The sequence below is a fragment of the Geospiza fortis genome, unplaced genomic scaffold (genome assembly GCF_000277835.1).
Source record: "Geospiza fortis unplaced genomic scaffold, GeoFor_1.0 scaffold11, whole genome shotgun sequence".
NCBI classification, from domain to species: domain Eukaryota; kingdom Metazoa; phylum Chordata; class Aves; order Passeriformes; family Thraupidae; genus Geospiza; species Geospiza fortis.
Window position 1 is genome coordinate 5,867,216 of NW_005054304.1, and position 22,459 is coordinate 5,889,674.

The 22,459-nt window shown below is 41.8% G+C and overlaps 1 protein-coding gene across 1 annotated transcript in view; it reads left to right on the plus strand.

Annotated features, from left to right (window-relative positions):
* The window catches only part of ADGRL3 (adhesion G protein-coupled receptor L3), a 482,184-nt gene that overhangs the window by 314,186 nt on the left and 145,539 nt on the right, over nt 1–22,459 (plus strand). Inside the window, 2 exon segments of the mRNA XM_031066355.1 lie at nt 2,389–2,403; nt 4,165–4,965. Coding sequence (XP_030922215.1) covers nt 2,389–2,403; nt 4,165–4,965 — 816 coding nt within the window.

The window sequence follows — 22,459 nt, forward strand, 5'->3', positions numbered from 1 at the left end:
GCCTGGTTTTTTTCTGTAGATCTGTGTAGGTAAGGTACACCCTGTGCTGTCATCAGTACTTAAATTCTGTAGACTGGTACAGGCATTACAGAGACGTAAAATTGTTTGTAACTGGGAAAAATTAAAAATAATTCTACCAGTACTTTATGAAGACAGTTTTGCAGTGGTGTGTTGTGTAACTGAAGGGATAATCAGACTCTAACTGGACCCTTTCTTTTAATATTGTCCAATGATCTAAATCCTCCAAGCTTCTCATGGAACCTGTCTGAAGAATATGTTACCCCAATGTAACCTGAATAATTATTGGAATTCAAAAGCATTAAGTCTTAAATTAGCAGAGGGAAAATAGGTGTTTGTGACACACACAATGGAAGCACTGTTCAGAAGGTCACGAAAACCCATCCATGTTTGGAATTATAAGAGAGCTGGATACAGCACTGAGTGTTAATAACACATATGAGCTATTCAGGATAAGGGTAATCAACGCTTCAGGTCACTCAGATCAGCTGGTCACAAATATATTATCTCCTCTAGAAGCTTCTCTCTCCCTGCTTTACAATATCATGCTGTTGTTTGAATGCATTACAAAAGCTTTTTCACTTTTGGAAATGTAAATTACTGCCTTCTGTGCTGCCAGAGGTACTGTATTCCATCAGCCAGGAGAATCAGTGTGAAGCCACACATTTGGGGATCTGTCACATTGCCTTCTTGCTTTTGCCAGGGACATTTAATGCTTTTCTGAATACCTTACTTAACTGTGACCAACCACAGCCCAGGATGGGGAGAACAAGTGGTGTGTGGGTTTCTCTGACTGCTGTGTCTGGAGCCTTTTAATCTTGCTGACTCCCTCCCTTGCAAAACCAGACTGCACTCAAATGCATTGTCTCTGCTCCCTAGAGCCCTGACAGCCACATGTTGGAAACATTTGCCTTTAACCTTAACCTGTTATGAGGTAGAAAGAAGCCTGAATCAAAGCCCAGGTAAAAAAGGCTGTTGGAGTTTGGAAACACTCGTTGTGGGAGCTGCAGTTGGCTCCAGCTGTATGCCTCTCTGGACAGGGACGTGTAGATCCACATGTCTAGCCAGAGCATTTGCAGCCCTGCCCTGAAATTGTTCTCCCTCCAAGCCTGCAATTTCCCATCCAAATGAACAAGACTTTTGAATGCAAAGAGTTCTGCAATGCCAGCACCAGAGGACACTTGGCAGGTGTCTCGGCCTGGAAGGGACTGGAGTGAACTCTGGGCAACAAAACCAAAGCATGTGTGCACACCTTTGCATTCCTGTCTCACTTCTCCAAACAGAGATCTCTCAGCTGTCAAAGCCATCCTGGTTTGCTGGCAAGTTCTCAGTTCTCCCTCTGTTATTTCATGGGGCCTGTCTTCTCTTACACCTTCAGGGAAGAGGCCCCATGGAACCAGCAAACCGCAGGGCTGGGGTGCGGAGGCTGCTGGGTCCGGTCCCCTCCAAGCTGGAAGAAGCCAGGGCCTGTGCCACAACTGCAGGAGGCTTTTGGATGAGGACCCCCAAACTTTCTTGCAGGAGGTTGTTAGGTATAGAAACTAGTACTGAGTAGTCAGGAATTAATTAGTGCACTTCATTTATTTATTCCATCTGAAAGGGGCTTTGTCCAGTCTCTTCAGCAGCATTATGATGCACAGTGAATAATTCACACTAAAATATCCAGCAAGTTCTGGGGTTGGGCTTTGAAAATAGTGCTTACATATTTTTGTTAACACTGTGAATCTTTGGGATCTTACTTATATGTGCTACAATGTTTTCAGTGCTTTTTTCCAACTCTTACTAAAGTCTGTTTCTCCAAGACAAAGGACAGGACTCTACGAGCATCCACGGACATGCTTCATTTGACTCTCCTAAGTTGTTTTTTTTTTTCCCCACGTCATAAGTTAATATTTTCCTATTTTAGATAGGGATCTCTGTTTTACAGGATTTTGGCAAAACGTATGAAGATGTGTATTATATAAAGTTTCTCCCTGGAATTTTTATTCTGTACTTAAAGCTGTATCAGTCATATTTCACTTAATGGATATTTCATTTTGCTCTATGAAACTAGTCCAAGGTTGATGCTGACAAGGTAGAGTCCAGGGGGCTCATTACATCCCAAGTGTTGGGCTTTTTTTTCTTCTGCCAGATTTTTCTCAAGTTAAAATTTATCTGTATTTTGTTCAGCTTGTCTGCATATTATCCAATGTATATATCAGAGGAAAGGTTTATATATATATATATATATATCTAAATGTTCACATACCAAAGTAAATTAATAAATCTTCCTTTTCTTATGAAAGAGGTAAAGAAAAGTACCTGGCCAATACAGTACCATTAATCTATTCTCTTTTCTCCTTTCTCTCTTTACCTCTCTCTCTACAATAGAAGTGGAACAAAAAGGTAATTAAATACCTTTCAAATTATATATATATTACTTATGTATAGGCTAAGTTATTTAACAGTTTAACGTTTTAGTTGAAATACTTTGTCATTAATTCTCACTACCTTTTTGTTGAAGTTTATTTAGTATCTCTGCTGCTCAACTTCACCAGATAACTCACGTTTGCTGAAAAGTTTTTAAGCGGTGCCACCTTTTTTTCTTCCTCCATTAAATTTATATTCAAAGGCTTAGAGAACTCATTTTCCTGCCCCAAAGAATTTGGAAGGTGTGCATACATATGTATGTGCATAAGTATATCTAATTATGGCATAAAAGCCTCTTGGAAATGGCACCCCTTTTTCAGCAACTCTGCGTGGTTACTTAGACTCTATTGGATCGATATAATTTTATACTGGTTATTAAATCTGATTTTCCTCCTGTCTTGCTCTCCAGACAACATTACCAATTTCTGCACTTTCAAAAAATAATCAATTATGCTCCGAGCAGGAAGTGTGAATGTGGGATCCCATCCTGCCAGCCCCGTGCTGCCGGAAGCGCGCGGTGGGATACTTCTTCATGCCTCCCTGCCGCCCACCCCATCGTCACGGTCACTGTGCGGAGATCAGCGTTCCAAATAACCAACCAGTATTCTCCCCCTGAAGGGTGTGCAGCGCCTCCAGGCCAGGAGGGTGCTGGTGGGGATGGCCAGGGCCAGATTTGCTCCACAGCATCCCTTCTCTTGCCTCCCCATCCAGCCGGCTGGCCCCTGGCCGGTGGTGTTCCCGTGGGCCTGAGGTCAGCCGGGCAGTGGCTGAGCCTCTTCCCAGGTCTTGGGTGTGCCCTGGCCCCTGACAGCCCCCCCTCCCGAAGTCTGAGCAGCAAAGCATCCCAGTTAGTCAAACTGCTCCTCTGTGCTCCTCTCATGTAACAATAGAAGGTATATGTTTTAAGTTTGAATTACTACTGTATTTAACAGGACATTTTTTAACTGATTAAAATCTAGACATTGGGTTCCTCTCCAGCAAACTTTATTCCTTTCCTTCCTTCTTTCCTTTCTTCCTTTCTTCCTTGTCTTTTCCTTTCAGCATCCATATGTCATTCGTTTTTAATTGTGTGGACTGCATGTTTCATGTGTCCTGTAGCAGCTTGGAAAGTCTCATTCCTAGTTATACTCCAGATGGGTGTTCCCCCCCACACTCCCTTTGCTTTAAATGCTCCTCTGAGTTGCTAAGGGATTCACCTCTGCTTTGCTATTGGTATCCTTTAAATATTTAATATCACTTGGGCTGTAAGGATGGGAATTTCTTTCTCTTATTTCCATTTCTAGGCCACTCTTCTGTGGGCTGTTCAAATAAATATGTGGATCAATTCCCTCGGAGTTTAGCCCTTCACCTAGTAGGTACAGATTCACTGCAGAATATAATTTGGAAACACAAACCCAGAAATCCTTTGGGGGCACATATTCATTTCAGAGTTTACAAAAGCGAGTGGTCCAAGTAAGTATACCTGTAAAAATAGATTTGAAAAGCAATAAGAAAACGAGCCACAGCTGATAGAAAAGGCTGGGGGGGAAAAAAACCCAGTTTGATGGAGCAGATTTTGTTCCAGAGATATGGTGGGCAGGAAGGGTAGTCTCCAGCTCCAAGACATTGCTCTTGGGTTTCCTCTCATCACGAGTGTCCTCTGCTCCAGGACTAGAAGCTGTTGAGGTGCTTGGGCCAGCCACCCCTGAACTGTCATTAACTTTTGTTTTTCTTTCAAATTCTTTTCCCCTACGACAGTTTTTCTTTGCCCTGGACTGCTGAAGGGAGTTTACCAGAGCGAACACTTATTTGAGTCTGACCACCAGTCGGGCGCCTGGTGCAAGGACCCTCTGCAGGCTTCTGACAAGATCTACTACATGCCCTGGACGCCGTACCGGACAGACACACTGACGGAATACTCCTCCAAGGACGACTTCATTGCCGGCAGGCCGACCACCACCTATAAGCTCCCGCACCGAGTTGACGGCACAGGGTTCGTGGTGTACGATGGGGCTTTGTTCTTCAACAAGGAGCGGACCAGGAACATCGTCAAGTTCGACCTGCGGACCAGGATAAAGAGCGGGGAGGCAATCATCGCCAATGCCAACTACCACGACACCTCTCCCTACCGCTGGGGGGGCAAGTCCGACATAGACCTGGCCGTGGACGAGAACGGGCTCTGGGTAATCTATGCAACAGAACAGAATAATGGCAAAATTGTCATTAGCCAGTTGAACCCTTACACGTTAAGGATCGAAGGGACGTGGGATACTGCCTATGACAAGAGGTCAGCTTCCAATGCCTTCATGATCTGTGGGATTTTATATGTGGTGAAGTCTGTGTACGAAGATGACGACAATGAAGCCACAGGGAATAAAATAGACTACATATATAACACTGACCAAAGCAAGGATAGCATGGTGGATGTGCCATTTCCAAACTCCTACCAGTACATTGCTGCTGTGGATTATAATCCCCGGGACAACCTCCTCTATGTATGGAACAACTATCATGTTGTAAAATACTCCTTGGATTTTGGCCCGCTGGACAGCAGAGCAGGTAAGGGGTTTAATACCAAACCAAAAATCTTTCTGGTTTTTTTTTTTTCTTTTAAATATTTATTTTTGTGAAAATTGAAATACACTCCTGTCTTACTGATCTGGCTGAATTTCTGCAAATAAGCCCCACCACAGATGTATAATGATTATTAAGACATTAATATGTGCAGATTTTTTTTTTTGGTCTTAGTTAAAATGAAATGAATGAAGGAGTATCTACCCATAGTAGCCTGAAAGAGTTTCCAAATGCCCATGCTTTTGTTCACAGGGGTAGCTGTCTTTTCTTCTGAATCGAATTTCTTTTGTACATGATCAGATAATTTTCCCTTCTGCAGGAATTCTGACAAAACGAAGCGTAGAAGATGATGTTGTTGCAAACAGCTGGAGGAAAACTGCCTGCCAGTTTAAATTACTTTGTTTCATTAAGCTGGGGGAGTTTTGTCTTTTTAGAGAAGTTGAGACTAATTGAATATGTGAGTGTACACCCACGAGCATGTGTCTGGAGTCAGGAGGAGAATCAACAAAATCCTCTAAATTCTTGCTTTATTTTCTGTAAAGTTTCTCTTTCTTTTTTAAAGCATTTAATGACTTACTGTGACTTACTGTACTATGATCTTAGCGGATCATCTGGCCCCCAGAGTTTTCCCAGCTTTTCCATCTTTTTCCTGTTAGAAATGTGCTGGTAGTTACTTTAGGTATAGTCCCTTATACATAAGGGAACTCCATCATCATTTTGCATTTATAAAGTTGCCACTTTACTAATAACTGGACTTAGCCTGCATTGTGGTCAAACTTGTATGATTTGCAAGAGTTTCCGAACAGGATTTGCTGAGTGGTTTTAAGTGGTTGTTACTGTACTGATGAAATCATAGTATCAGGTATTTCTTGTGGTTGACTGTGTACTTTGAAAGGCTGGAAAGGCAGAATTAATATAATTTGGACAGTAAAGTATTCAACTAATAACATGGCTTTTTCTGAAATATTTCCTTTTGTAAGTAAGAAACTTGAAAGTGGATGAGTGAATTCAGGGCTTTAGATTGCAAAAGAGAAGTGAAAAAGTTTCTGTTGATGAGATTTTCTTTTCCTGTATGCAGCCTGTTACCCATATAAAATGAAAGTGGATGAAGAGATGCTGAAAGAAATTATGAGTATGAAAATCTGGGGAGGGCTGCAATAAAAGTAGTAAACTGGCAGTGAAATTGTGATTTTTTTATAAAAATGTAATGAAGGGGAAAAGAAAAACTTGAAGAAGCAGATGAACAAGAACTGAGTGACTGTTAAGGAGTAGAGATATTTTCAATGACGTTGACCTCTGCAAGATCTCAAATGAGTAAAAAATAAAGTAGTAATTCTCCTTCTCCTGACTTAATGACAAGCATGTACTTTCTGGGCGGTGGAGTGAGGCAGAGCAATTTGTGAGTTATTGCTTATTCCCAAGGAGTAGAAATCAATTGCACCCCTTCCATTTCACAGAGTTTCTCTCATTTTTGGTGAATTATTTCCAGGTATTATAACGGACTCTTTGCTGGTGCTTGTTCATGTGGTGACCATTGTCAGTAATAGCATCCTTAATAAAAAAAAAAAAAAAAGCTTTAATCAGTGAAAAACCTAAAATAGGGAAAAAAGGAAATTGTTCTCCCTTTTTTCGCATGTAAGATGGTGAAATGGGAGAGTAGGTGAAAATCTTGCAGGGGGCTGAAAGTGTGTGAAGTGTTGGTTTATCTATGAGGATTTGGTTTATCTTTGTGTCACTCTGGTTTAGATAAGAATTTAGAATCCCCTAGTGCCTCAGATAGGAAGGTGAAGCAGTTCTTAGCTTTGAACGGTGGGCATGAGAGAGTTAATCTGGTATTGGGGAATCTGGTGAGCCTTCTCTGACATTCCCTGCATGCAAATTTTTTACAAAGCTTTGTAATATGGATAAAAGGCTGAATTTTACCTGCGGTTTTCTTCTCTGAGAATTATCAGGATTTCCTTTCTGGCAAAACTGCATAAGAATCCCATTACCTCACTATTTTACAAGTTTAGAGGACTTTTGAGAGGTCTGCTCTGACAGCAACTGAATTTTTTGATGAGAAAATTTGAATGGGCCAAGACATTTCAAAGAGAAGAGAAAAAACTTCACTAAGGGAATTTACTGCTCCATTACCCACATAGCCTGATTAGTGGGAACAATTTTTTGATGAATCAGTGAGATAGAAGCACTGATTTTGAGTTGAGCAGGTGAGCAAATAGTTGCTTGACATCAGGCTTTTTTGCAGAGAGGAGGAAGGAGACCAGGTCTGCTTGGTGCTTTCTCTTCCAAGTTCAGTGCAACCCATTTTTGGGATAGCACCAAATTTCATGCTGCATTGCTTTACATGTAACACTAAATATCTGGTTGGTATAAACCCAGCTCCTCCACCAAAGAGGAAGAACTGGAGCTGATACAACCCTGGGAAAGCAGTTAAGAACCAGGATATTTTAATTTGGTTTCTTTTTAGAGGTTTTTTAGTGGAGTGGACTGTGGGCATGTGTCTTTCTTCTCTTCAAAAATCACCAGTGTTTCTTTTTATTAGAGCCATATTCAATGCAGGCATTTTTTCCATGGTGTTACAATTTGAGTAGCAAAATTTGTAAACAATATCAGCTTAATTAGAAAATAAAAGAAGGATTGTAAAATTGATGGGTTGAACATATGGGTTGTTAAAAAACAATTAAGGGTGAAGTTTTAGAAGAGCTCTTAAAACCAAAAATTGATCATAACAAGAAAAGTGAAATACTTAACTACTTAAATAGCCAGTAGCCCATTGGAAATCACTTGCATCATACATTTCAGGAATATCTAAAATAAAATACAGGTTTTGGGGGCTGCAATTCTCCTAGAATCAAGCATTTTCAGTCTTTTCCCAAACTGTTCTGAGAAGCTGGGAGCTGGCAGGGGTTGCTTCATTTATAGGAAAGGCGGGGCTCGCATCCTCTTGCTGTTCACAGTGTCTAAGCATTTTCTGTGATTTTTAATTAAAGATCTGTGCATGTAGGTTTGGAACATACTTGAGACCTTCAGTGTTGCAGAGCCTCTCTCACTATTTAAAAAAATGGGCTTTTACTCCTTGGAGAGAGTGAATGTCAAATCCTGGAGTTTCTCAACTTCTGCAGCAGTTGAAGTTACTGGAGAAAACAAAATATTTTGAAGTGCTAAAAGCTGAGTTTAGCTGATCTTGAAGCAATTCAAGGCTCTTGATGGAATTAAACCCAACTACTCATTTTTCTCAGAAATGAGAAAAGCTGCATTTTAAGGTTTTACCCCACTCTTTTTGTCCCCCCCTTCCGTCTGGGGTTGTTTTCATTTATCCCAAAAGTGGTTTTGACAGCAAACCCTCCTCAATGCCTGCAAGTCCCAAGAAACCTATCATTAATGTCTGCCCTCAAGAAGTGAACTTGAAGATACCAAAAGCCTTTGAAGTGTATTTTCTTTGAGCTGTTTGGCCTTAAAATGAGCTTTTTGGAGGATGCTTCTTCATAAATGCTCCCGAGGTTTTGGGTTATTTCTTTGTAGCTTCTATTGAGTTTGTGAATTTGAAGTGTTAGTAAGGATAGCTCTGCATCTCTTCTCATTCTTCAAGAAGTTAAACCCAGAACAATATTCAGGTTATTTTTTTATGTGTCCTACTAGACATATGCAGAGAGGGAAACAGAAGGCTGTAGTGACAGGCTGAAAATTTTCTGCAACCTAATCAGTTGATATTCACCAGAGTTACCTGTTTTAATCATCACTCACTTATGATACATTCTGTGCAAATAAACCCAAGAAAATATCAACAAGTCTTCCTCTCCAAAAAGGTGAAGTGCTCCCATCCTGCTTCCCAGTGCTGTGCTGCATGCAGGCACACATCTCCTGGTTCTGTGCCTCAGCACCTCCCTGAGCAGGCACTGCTCTTGCCTGGACACCAGCCAGGGGTTCCTGGGCATCACAGAGACCACAAGTTCTGTCTTTTAAATTCATTAGGTGCCCCAGTGCTGGCAGCTCTTGCCAGGGCTCAGGATATGCTGGCTGAGCATTTGGGTACTTAGGTGGGGACTGGAGCATGCCCCATAGTAGAGAAGTCCAGGGAAGAACTTGAACCAAGTTAAAGATCTCTTTATGCATATTTTGGCCTTGGATGTCCTGGTAGCCATTCCCAGTGACATGGGACACACAGACCTCCTATTTTCAAGAAGATATTTTAAATTTTGTCCAGGAGATCCAAGCATTATCATATGGGCTGTTCCATGGATGTATGAAGTTAATAAACAAATATGCCCAGTACATAAGGAAGATGCTGATATGATCTGTAGGACTTCTAATAAAGCCTAAATGTGTTTAAGTGTCTTCTGCACATTTCATATTAGCACTGTGGACTGCCATTCTGGTTATCAGATGTGATACAGAAATTACATGGGTATCTCTGGTATTTTAAGAATCCCCGAGGGTGCATGTCAAACTTTTATCTTACACATTTTGTCAAGTATTGTGGGATGCTCTCTTGACGTGTGATTGCAAGTATTTTATTCAGTCAGAATGTTTGGGTTGTTTTGTGCTTCTTCTTCCTGAAGCAGTTTCACAATGCAGATAAGGTGAACCGTCTGTCCTTATAATATGCTAATTAAGTGTATTTGTGTCTTGGGTAAAAGATGTGGCAGTATGGTGATGAATAAGGACTTTAAACACATATGACACCTCGTTAAAATGTAATTTTCACATCATAAATCCGAGGCCTTTCCTGTGACAGCTGAGTAATGTGGGCAGTGGGCAGAGGAACCTGAACATTTCAAGGCTGCCACGTGCTCACAGGTAGCTGGGAGCTGCTTCCTGCGCTGCTCACCTCCGACGCCCAGCTTCCTTGTCCAGGAACGCACCAAAAGGGCTGCAGGATCCTAAATCCCACTTGTGCGCAGGATGTGAACTGCTATCACTTCCAGAACCCCTTGTGATAAGCCACGTTTGCTATCTCTGAAGTTGAATCCAGGCTGCATTTTAAAAGGCCGGCTGAGCCCTTCTGATGAGCAGCTCTCCTGGTGGACAAAGGCCATTTTTAGGAAGCTGCTGAGTTTTTAATTGCTGCTTCTCCTGTGTTTTTGCTTTCCAGTTGCTTTCCTCCCATGTAGGAGCATCCCTGCCTCTCTCACTCCTGTTCCTGCTCGTTGCTTACAGTGACAGCTGCTGGTTGCACAGTGTTGCTGGAGGCTTTCAGAGAGATAAGCTCTTGCTTTCAGGAGCTTCTGCTAAACGTGTATTTTGACTGGAGCCCTGCCTTTTACCCACCAATATCTGCCCACATATTCATGTTCCATTTAGGCAATGAATATTTCAGTCCCTTTTTGCTGTCTCGGGCAGAAAGGGATGTCCGAGTTTGGAGGTGAAAAAAGCAGAACATCTTTTACAACAAAGCAGGCCTTTCAGCCTACATTTGTTGGGCAGACAGTACCTTTAGTTCAAAGGGACAGGAGTACAGTATTGCTTTCATACTCCATTTTAAGACCTGGTCTGTCTTCTAATTTTTATCTTGTTTTAAATTTGCCCTCTTTGTAAAGCAGTGTTTGAGTAGAAAATGATAAAAAAGCATCATACCACACTAGACTTCTGAAATTAAGGGTTTCTGCTTTCTGCCTGGAAAGCTGGAGTTTGAGCTCTTTTGTGTACCTTTTCACAAAAAACCCTTAAAAAGTGCAGTATTCCTCAGCTTCAAAATTCCGCCTTTGCAGAGCATGTCATAAATATTAATACTGTTTGGTTAGCACAGTGGGATGAACTTCAGTGTCTCTTCAGTGCGAATAAATTTGTGGTTGCTCCTCTTTCATAAATAAAACTACCATAGAAGAGCAGATCACTTTAACAGAGTTGGAGCAGCCTCCCTCTTCCTCAATTTACTGCTCCTGCTTTGAGTCACCTGTTTAAACCACTCTGAGAAAATGGAACAGCAGAACTAACCCATCCATGAGCTAAACTGGGGTACTGCTGTATCCTCATATGAGTTCAATTGTTGCCATTGCCCATATCCATGGGCTGGGGTCCTGTTCCCATGGGAGTGCTTGGGGACTGGGCTGGTGGGCAGCCAGGATGGTTGAAGCAGGGGAAGGGCAGGAAGAGACAAAATGATTAAACTAAAACTTCACTTTCAAGCTTCAAAACAAAAGGAGGCCTGAGGCTTCGGCACTTCATAATCCTGTCAGACACCATGAGGGGGAAAGGACCTTGCCAAGAACGTGTCTGAAAAGCTGAGCTAGCTGATTCTGGCAGCAAGCATGGGATGCAGATAGGGGGGTGATTGCATAGGAAAAAAAGCATTAACTGCCAGTGAAGGATGGTGGCTTTTCCTCTTCTGCAGTGAGCTTCTCAACGTGAGGAATCAGCCTCAATAGTGATTAATTGTTATTTCATTGAGTTCGAGACCACTGAGTCATGCTGACATCAACCATGGCTTATCAGTCCACTTAGCACCAAACCCAGCTGTGAATGTGCCAGCACTTTGGATTAGAGCTGTTTGCCAGCATCAGGGAGCAAGAGGTGACACATAGCAAATGTCCAGGGCTGCTTTTTGCAGGAGAAAGAGACTGCATTGTGTACTAGAGACAGCCTTTGAGTGTTGAGTTTTTAAACATGATTTTAGTGATTAGTCCATCATTGATCCCTTGGCCAGCAGATTTAGCTGGCTTATGTGCAGTGATGGGGGTCTGCATGGGATTGGAGCTTTAGCCCAAGAAGAGGCTCCTGGATGTCCCATTTTTGAGCTGTTGCCTCTGCCAGCTCCTTTCGTCCCAGGCCAAACCAAGATTATAATGTGCCAGGCTTTTTCTCAAGGCATTGCCCTCTCCATGCAGGTTATATTTGTGCACCTTGAGGCCCTGTGTGGGGCAAACACCTTCTGCTCCTTGCAGTTCTGGTGTGGCCTGGCTGCAGAGCCACTAGCCTGGCTTGGGACATGGTTATCCTGGATTTGGTTTTTTGCTACTGCGTTTTTGAAATGAGCAGCCTTTATTCCTGTTCCCCACTGAAAATACCTCCACCACGGTAGCTCACGGGTCTGGATTGCTCTCCTCCCTTGTCTGTCGCTGATTGTGTTTGTTCTGGAAATGACTAGTGCAGTATTTTTAGCAACACTTATTAAGACTCGTCTCCTAAAGTCTAGTTCAGTGTTGCTAATTAACTTCTTCAATGCCACCAGCACTCTGCAGTGCTGCTATGCCAGGTTTTCTTTATTTTTCTTCTATTTTTATTTTAACTGAGAAAGCAGTTATGGATGCCCTGCCATATTCTGCTTTAGAGTCAAGGCAATTAGGGGAGGCATTGGATGCCCTTCTTTCTGCCTTCATACTCAGGCTGAAGGAAGAGCAAGAAACTCTTCAGGAGTTAGCTACAAAATTGCTGAATCTTTAAGGAGAAGCTTTAAAAAGCCTTCCCTTGACTTCAGGCAGCTGTAGTGCTGTCCTTGGCAGGTCCCCATCCTTCAGATCCAGCAGCAAGTCAGCTTTCCAGAGGTATATCAGTGCTGATAAGAAGTACCCCAAGGCATGTATGAGGAATGGAAGGGTCAGCATTATCCTCATAAATCCAGCTGAACTCTTATGGTAGGGTTGGATTGGATCAATTACTGATAGGAAGGGAATATAGGTTGAAGGAGCAAAAAGAATCTTGGTAGCTAGTTTGAAGACCTCCATGTTCAGGGAGAAATGGGACCAGGCATGAAGGGCTGTGAAATGCCCCTGAAAGGGGAACACAGATTAAGGAAAGAAATAAGTAGTAGGCACTTCAGAGCGCTCCATCTCAAAGTGCATTTTGTTATTAGTAACTATGCTAAAGCAAGAGAGTCGAGTTGTGAAAAAGTCAAGAAGTGTTGATTTCTTTCAGGGGAGTCCACCAGGTGTGCAAAAGTAAAGGTTGATATAATGAAAAACTTTCTGGGACAAAATCCCAGAAGACTTTCAGCTCAGCTTTTATTCAGATAAACTCTCTGAAGCTGGTGGGAGTTTGGGTTAGAGGCTTCAGGAATGAGTCTGCAGTGGATTGCTGTTTGCTCTGGAAGGAATTGCATTTTGCCAGTGAGAGGCCCTTTGACATCCTTATTTCTGTCTGAAGCATCCAAAAAGAATATATAAATTGTAAGCTGGAACAAATGGTGAATATCCATATGAATTTAAGGTATGAATTTAAGTTGCAATATCTGCCTTACATTTTAATGTTGAAAAGGTTATTTTTTAAGGGTGCGCTCATGATTGGAGGGCAAAGGAGACAATAAAGGTTTAGGTGAACGAGATCTGTCCAAGAAAACAATGTCATGATTGTTCACTGTAACGGGATTCCTTCACTGTAAATAGGATTTTTGCTTGATTAAAATGTGCTGAGAGGAAACAAGACTTAAGGGAAGTTTCACTGAAATACAGGATTCAGTTTGAAGAGACTGGCACTGAAGAGGCAAACTGGCTGTTTTATGTTATGGAGCTCCTCGGGTCTGTTTTCACAAAGTACCACCTGCTTGAGACTCAAAAGGGAGGGGGAAAAAAAACCAAAGAAACATCAGAGCTAAAAAGTATAGAAGTTATACACTGGTCATGACAGAAGATGGGAAAATCAGCTGCCTTTATACCAGTTTGAGCTGGCTTACTGGGGTGTCATTCATGCTTCCCTCAAATAGCTGGAATAAATTAATGCAACCACTGGAGAGATGAGGCGTTAGGCAGCACTGAAGTTCTTTTTCATCTGTTGATGTTTGGGACAGAGACAGGGGAAGGACTGTCTAAGCTGCAGGCAGAGAGAAAAAGTAAAGGCAACATCAAGTATAGACATGCCAGCAGAGATGAAGTCCCTATCCCACTCCTAAGATCTTTCCAACCTACCATGTGAAGAAAAGCTTTTGTGAGCCCCCATGTACTGGCCTTCAGCTGCTCCTCTGTGTTAAATTATTCCCTCTGTCCAAGGCGTGCTTGGAGGATGCTGTGGCTCACTAAGGTTGATCAGCCTGGATTCATGTGGTGCTTTGCACTCTTGTACTGCCAAATTAAACAAATGACTGGTGATGTTAATGTGCGCATGGAGGCTCCAGGAGGAGGGAAATACTGAGGGAAAACTGCATGAAGAAGAAAAGAAAAACGGGAAAGAGAAATTAGGGAAATTTTTCCTTTTTTTTTTTTTTATTTTGGAGGAGAAGGAGGATCAGGGATAATAAAATATATTTGCTTGATAGGAGCATATTGAGTACCTTCGTAGCATTAACAGCAGTGAATATTTTTGGCCTTCTCCTCATAAGTGCTTGCTTTTCGCACTGGACAGTAACTGCCAAGTATTTTCTTGATGCAATATTGAGTGTGTTACAAGTTATTAATGAGAAATATCCTCGGAATGACTGGAACAGATTTTCTTGATGAAAGCGTTGTGCTCTTCTCTGTGGCAAGTATCAGGCTGAGTGAAGGATGCCATCGCCCAAAAAACCAAGCCAAGGTGGAGAGTGCTCTGGCAAGTTTCTGGTTGATTTGTACAGTTTAAGGTGAACATCCATCCAAGATTCTGTTGGGAGAGGTGCCTGTGGCTGGTGCCTTGCTTGTAAATGTTAAGTTCTCTTTATGGATAATTCAAGTCTCCTCCTGAGCTCGGTGGGGAGTAAATGAAGATTTTGGGTAGCCTAAAACTGCATGGTCAGAACAGTGTTGTGTAAGGCTGCTGTAATGTGTTTTTTTCATATAAATGAGTTCAAATTGACTCTGGTATGAGGAGTAGAACAGAGAATTAAATTAGATTAATAGATTTTTTTAAGACCAGAAGGGACCATTAGCTCATTTAGTCTGACCTCTGTAATGCATTCGATTGGATTTCATCCGCTTCGTCTTCTGCTGAGCCTAATGACTTGACTTTAACTGAAGTGTACCTTCAGAAAGGCACCCAGACAATCAGTGCCTCACTTCACTGAGTGCTTTTCTTGGTTGGATATTCTCTCCCTCAGTTAAGAGGCAAAATAACATTCGCATTATAAATGTTTTGATAGTGCCTATTTGCATTATCCATAAAAAGGTAAAAATGTGTTTCTTGGGTTGCACTGTTTGGACCTTGCTCAGACAGTGCTCTGGAGATTGCCTTCTATGGGAGCTAATGGTAGGTCTGATTTTTTATTTTGTTTTTTTAAGGATTTTAGAAACTTGTTACTGCAGTGGGAAATTCTTGAATAGACCAAAATAGCGAATAATTCACTAGCAGTGAGCAAACAGCTTTCTGGGCACTAAAAATCAAGAAAGCCTTTACTTTCAGATGTGTACTTTATGATGAGTGCCGCTAAATGTGTGTGTAAACCCTGCTTTCTAAGTAGAAGAAATTACCAGTCTGCAGAGTTTTCATACTGCTCTCTTAATGCCACTTCCATTTTTGTTTGAGCCAGAGTGCTAGGGAGTGACATTTAAACCTTGGAGTTTGTCATCAAGTTCTAATTTTCTTCTTTATGAGAACATCTGTCCATGGAAAAGGGCAAAAACTTGTTCCAGCAGTTTTTGCATAGGGTATTGAATGATTTAATTCCAAATGGGTGTTCTGATTGTTGGCTTGTCTTTTTCCCCCCGCTTTTGTTTCCCATACTCTTTTTAAAGGAGTGTTCTGGAAAAAAAATTAAATTGTGTTGATCATGCAAGGAAATGAACTGTAGAGGATACAAGAAATAATTGGGTAATTAATTAATTGTTAAGAGTCTTGTTAACACTAGTTTTTCATGGCAAAATACACTGACAAATTCTGGTGAAAAGGGGTTGTGATTTTCTTAATATGCAGACATAAATTTCCTGCACTCATCAGTGCCTTAATTCAAATTGAAATACGATTTTCCCTTCAAACACCGTGTTTTGTAATACTTTGGAGAAACTTCACTTTCAGGCATTTCTTTATGGTTAGTAACCACCTGAGAGAGGCTTTATCAAGGCTGTGGCTTCATTAGATTGAGCAGTGTGAGGGTAGGCATGTATTCCCCCCTTTTCATTGGAGAGGAACCCTTTAAATGGGCTTGTATCAAGGAAGGCTAGGGAAGTCCTGTCTTCCCCTTTACAGCAGAATTTGTAACCAAAATGGTCCTGTGCATGTTTGGAAGTCATTGCCACAATGTTCTTGGCAGAGTAAACATCAGCTGTAACAAAGGAAGAATTATTGGAACTAGCCAAAATCACTGCAAAATTTCTTTGGGGCTAGCTGGTATGAGGCAGTGCCAGCGGGAGTTTTGGTCTGTGGGTTTCCAGACAACCTGATTTGTAATTGAATGTGGCAAGCATCACCTTGCTGAACCATGGCCCCTACGTGTTTCATTAAATCTCCTCCTTGTGATGTCTTGTAGGGCAGGGGGAAGTGACGTGAAGTTTCCTTCTACAGCTGGTTAACAACTAGCAGTGAGGAATGTCTTTTCTTTAGTGAGTAAAGCCACAGCTGTAAAAGCAGGTCCTCTCCAGATGAAGCTCTTGTTCCAGTGGCCTGGCCGTCCTCTCCCTACTGCAGTTTGAAAGCTGATTTTAATATGCCAAAGGAATAATCATAAAACATATGACATGCATCAGTGCATTTCTCTAATTCATCTTCCCTGGAAACATTTGGACCCTTTTCTGATAGGTAATATGTTAGGAAAGATGATATCAAGGGGAGAGGAGGACTAAGGAAACCTTTCTTTCCACTTGGAATCCACAGAAAACAAATTAATATTTTTTTACCTGAAATTAGAAGAAAGGAGAGGTGATCAAGTTTTTGGAACTCTTTAACTTGCAAGGCAGAGACTCTGGCCAGTCACTAAAGGTGATACTTCCCATAGCTGGCATGACTGATTGCAGTGACATCTTTGAGGCATTTAGTAAAATTTAGAAACCTGTAACAAAATCCTTTGGATGTTTCCTGGCATGGTGTTGATGTTTTCTTGTCCCCTCAGTATCTTTATAAACTTGAGTTGTTGATGATAGAAATCTGTTTTACCTCTGCTGGGCTTGTCACTCTCCTACTGCAAGAGATTGATTATTGATTTTTTCAATCATTATTTTTTCTTATTATTGCATATTTAACAATAAAACTAAGTAATGTTCTATTCCCAGCTGAGTCTCCAAAGACTGCAACTGTTTCTCATTATAAAGGGGGGGAAAGTAATTAAATTTTGATTATTTTTCCCTTTTGCCCAAATATCTTCACACAGTGCAAATTAAATAAAACTATTTAACCATGACAAGCACTTCTGCTGATTAATCCCTGAGAAGTGAAGCTGGAAAATGTGTGCCACACACAGGCAGGCAGTCACACATGGATGCCTGGAAAAAAGAAACCCAGAGGAGTCTAAGACAAGCATGAGTTAATCAGCCCAACAGAGCCATGAATGGGAATTTAAGCAATGGTGACGTCCCTACCAAAGCTGATATGAGCTCTTTGAAGCCTTTTTTTTCCCTTTTTTTTTTTCTCTCTTCCTGATACTCTGAAGAATCTTTTTCCCTTCTGGCTTAATTGCTAGAGATTAATTGAAGTTCAAGAGCTCAGTATTTCTAGTAGCCTTTATACTGAAATTTAAGATGGGTAATTTAACTTTGAATTGATTTTTTTTCTCTTCAATTTGAGCTTTTAGTATGTGCATATTTTTATCTTGGCTACACTTGGGTTTCCTGAATTACAGGCAAGCTTACCAAGAGATATTAATTAGACAAATGTGTTTATTAGCAACATAAAATTTGTTGTATTGAATGCCTGAAAGATGGATCCCATTATTAAAAAGGAAAATATTTTAGGCAATTCCAGAGCATCAAAGAAAAAGTTGGTCTTGTCTACTCAGATTTTTATATGCCTGGTTTCATTACCTATTAAAAAACACTGGTGCTTTTTGCATGGGCTTCCAGGTCAAGGTTAGCCCTGTTCCTCAGCTTTAGCAGATTAAAAGCCTATATTGAAGTCAGTGGCCATGTCCCCAAGAAGCAACTCTTTCCTCAAAAAACCTTGCCTGACTTTTATGGGGAGGTTCTCAGGCATCTGGAGGGCCTGTGAGGTGGCTGCTGGCTTGGTAAAAGCCATGCCTGCCTCTCTGAGATGTTCATTTAGGTCTATTTGCTGTTCATCTTCTTGTATCTGAAATCAAACATTGAGTGCAGACTTGTCTGAAGCGACTGCTGCAGGGAGCACTATTGACAGTAGTGCTGTGCACACTGTAGATGTATAGATGGATAGATATTTGTGTGTTGATGAGATTTATTTGAAAAAGTAGGATTTTCATGCTAAATACACATTTGTTCTCCCTGAAGACAGGGACATAAAAGGGTTTTTTCTCCTTGGATGAAGCTGTCCCAAGCAATTCACATAGATATCAACATTTGATAGGCTTCCCTGAGTCAAGACATCAAGATATTATGCAGACCTAATTAATTTGATTTTGCACATCACTCCAAATGCAATATAGGGAATTGATATATTTCTAGCCCTTTATCTATTTTCTGTCTGATAGGATCCTCTTTTCTAGGCAAGACTACTTGGGCTTTGGCAGAGCAGTGAAGGTCCTTGGCTCTGTCAGACAGCATCAGCTGGTCAATACCAAGCTTAGCAGGAGAGGAAAAAGGCCTAGACCAGACCAGAGAGGGGCAGCAAGATTGTGAGGGAATTGAGAGGTTCCAGAATTAGGCAAAAATTCATATAGTTTTTAGTGAAGCAAAGACTCAGTTCTAACTCTGACAGGGTTAGGCTGTCTGGATTTGTTGGGCAGTAGTTTGCAGCCTCTGATGTTGCCAAGTACAGATGTGGCTTTGAAGAGGAAAGAGCATCAGCCTGATGGAAATTCAGAGACAGATTTTCGCAGGCTGGAGAGGAGTTGGCCAGGTGGCAATAGTTGGGGCATTGCTGCTCTCAACCTCCTCCTTCTCTTTTAAGGCTGAAGGTTTTTTATACCACCCTGGGGATTAGATGTAGAAAACTGCACATTTAAACATAGAACATTTTAGTATTGCCCAAGGGAAAAAAAATAAAAAAGCAGTTCTATGGAAACGAAAGGTTTGATGTCCCTTGAGTCAATATTGTGTGAAAGTCACAATCCTTTATAAATTTCAGTCTTTTCTTCCAAGTTATAATAAAAATAGACCTTTGCACATCATAATTTCCTTTGGTGAGCAGGTTTTTCTAACCTGTTCCTTTTCTGGAATGGACTGACATTATGGGCCCTTCAGCCTTATGCTGTTGATTTGAGCCTTGTATCCTTGACTCATTGCATTTTTAGACAGAGCAGGGCAACTGTAGATTATCTACCTAGAGGGGATGTAACAAGGAATATTCCCTGCTTTTCTAGCTATTCCTATGGCTATGTCATGTTTGTTTCATACTCTGCCCTTTCTCATAGCTCATAACTTTCATCTGCAAGTGGGAAATTTTGGAAAGACTGGGCAGTGCTTGCTGAACTGCCCAAGGAGTCTTAGGTTTGCTGACCACTGGGTAATAAGATGAATCACACATCCTGCATTTTGCCTTGGGAGAAAAAGGAGCAATATGCCAAGCAAATTACTGGGTGATTTACTGATTTGAAATTCTGGGAGGGAGTCTTTATCTTCATAAATCTCTTGTTAGGATACATTTTGTAACTGTGCCCAGTGGTGATATATTTGTCTATATAAAAATCAGTGCCTTAGCTGTGCACAGGGAGCAGATCTCTGTGCTTCACCCTGGCTGGGATTGATATCCAGAGTTAACTAGGATTGCCCAGTGTTTATTTATCTGCTGAGATGGAGCTCTGTGTTTCATCTGTGTTGCTAGATGCATGGGCTGAGATTCAGCTCCTGGCTGGAATGGAGGGGTTGGCATTTAGCAGGGAGCGCATCCTGTGCCAGGTTTTCTGATGGTCGGGTGCATCGCGCTAAGAACAAACCAGCAAAGGGAGATGAAACACGCAGGAAAATGTCACATGCCAGGGGTAGACGGATGAGAGAGAGGTAACCAGTGGAGTTAACTGTCAGTATGGCCTTTTTTTGTGAAAGCTAAGCACAGAGGACTTCAGTTAAAAATCACCCTTGGTGCCTTTCCAGGGTATCTTTCCAGGGAATGGATCCAGGCCCTGCATCTTCTTGAGCTGGGCTGAATTTCTTTCTGAATTTTTTGCCACTCCAAGAGCTTGCTTTTCCGCTTCATATTGCGGGGTCCTCCTCCTCCAACCAGAGTCTCACCTGAGTGCTTGGATGCTCGCTGTTATCCAGTGATCTAAGTCGTCTTCAGACAGTCATGATATTTTCTTATTTCATTACACCCCACAGTAAGGTTATCACCTGCTTTTCTCTGTGCATATTAGTGCTGCATTCATAGTATTTTAAATTGAATTCTGGACCTTTGATCTGAAACTAGATGTGGACCAGGGCACGAAGGTTTTGCTGATATCAAAGTTTGTCTACACAATCACTGTCTGCAGCTTATCCTTGGGTTAAACATACTGATCAGTTCTGATGTTTCCAATGCATTAATTTGCCTCTGACAATTTTCTTAGCTAAAATTTGAGCAGCAGGACTGCTGACCTAAAAAGACCCTTAGTTCTTCATCTTGGGGACTTCCTATTCAATGAAATTTTGGTAGATGATCATCAGCTTGGGGAGATTATAACAGAATTGTAGTTCTCCTATGTCCTGTACCCACTGAAAGTGTAAGGTGCATGAGTTCACTGAAAAGTATTATATTAGTTCAGAAAAGATCATAAATAGGCTAAATTTTATGAACAGCCTTGAAGACCCTTGCCAGCTTCTGGTGGGCAGAGGGTAGCACCAGGTACCTGCCTGACTACCTTTTTGCCCAGCTGCCCGTAGTAAAAGAGTCCACCAACAGCTTGAGAGAGGAAGCCAGCGCAGAAGATGGGTGCTGCTGCTGGCCCATTGCTGCATTGCAAATCCCTGTAGAGAGTGTCAGGTTTTGCCTTCCTGCACCGTGGCTGCTTCCCAGCTGAATGCAGTTCAGTACTATTTTTATCACAGTCCTGTCTGAGGCTGGCTCCGCAGCTCACATGGAAAAGCGCAGCCCTGCTGAAGGCAGCAAAGTTGCAGCCATTTGCTCCGCCAAAGGAATTGGTCTTTTGTCTTGTCATCTCTGCAGCCGCAGGGCATGCTGCTCCTTGCTTGCTTAATTGCCAGTTTAATCAAAACCTGACTCGCTGTTTCAAATATGATTTCTCCTGATGAACACCTCAAGCTGTCTCAGCAGATCTGTGTGTGTGTCCTGTGCACACCACGAGCAGCTAAAACGTCTGGCTCTGGTTCAGGGTGCCATGAATCCCAGCACGCTGCAGCTGCCCAGGTGCTGTGGCTGTGCAGTGATGTTCCTAGGCCCAACTCATCCCTAACCTCCTTGAGAGGTTATCCCAGCATAGCTGGTAGGACAGAGCACATGGGTGCTCATCTGCTCCAGTGCCAAATCCAACAGCCTGACTTTGTTACCAGATCACCACTGGAAGTTTGGGCTTCTGGGAATGTGTTCTGCTTTCATTTTCTGAATGTCCTCTAGAATACACAAATTTCACAAAGACAGCTCTACAATTTGCCCTCTGAAGTGTAACTTCAGGGCTGTCTATGCTAGTGACTGCATTGTTGAGCTCAGGTATGGTTTATCCAGAGTCTCTATGATCACAGGATTTTCGGTTCTGTTGAAAAGTATAAAAGTCATCTTGCATTTTTAAGTGGGAAGAGAAGCTTTAAAGTATGGGTCCTGAAGACTTTGAGGCATGGCAAAGAAAAGCCTAAATCTGTAATATTTATTATTTCTTGTGGGTTTTATTTTCCTTTGGTTTAAAAGTCCTTGGATGTAATCGCAGAATTTAGGGCTGCTGCTCTTGACTTGTACACGCCTGAGACTGAACGTGAAATGTCTTCCCAGCACTGACTTTTGAAGAATGTAATTTCAAACATCTGAAAAATGAGGCTTTTTCACAGGTGTATTTTTTTTCTTTGCTGTCCTGGGTGCTCTAAGCTTGTTCCAGTCATTTGTAACCTTTGTAATCAGCTTGACTGGGCACCTGGGGACAACCTGCAGCCCTGCTCATCCATCTTATGAAGCAGATAGTGTAGGCATTTGCCCTCAATCCGCTGCACAGATACTTTGTTGCCTTCCACTTTTTCATTCTTCTTTTGTTCCCACACCTTAATGAAAATCTTTCAGTGTTTTCTAAACCTCTGCTTATCCTGAGCAGAAAGCCACCTTTGTGTCAAATAACAGGCAGCTTTCAATCTGACTTCTCATCTTTATGAAACTAATTGGAGATTTTTGTCTGGCATCTTGCAAAGGAAAAGCTTTCAGAGAACTTGCTCCCTGACCACAGGGATACAGGATTGGGTGCCAAGGTCTTCAACCTGCTGTGAAGGTGTTCTTGCCCTTTTTGTGGATGCATCAGGGCATGGGTCCCTTTCTTCTCCCCCCATCCCAGGACATTTTCCCCCCTCTATTCCTCCCCTCTGTCCATCTTTGCTTCTGTTTAATTTGCCTGTAAATAACAACAGCATGATTCCTCAAATTCAGTAACTTGAGAAGGAAACCCCATCTCTAA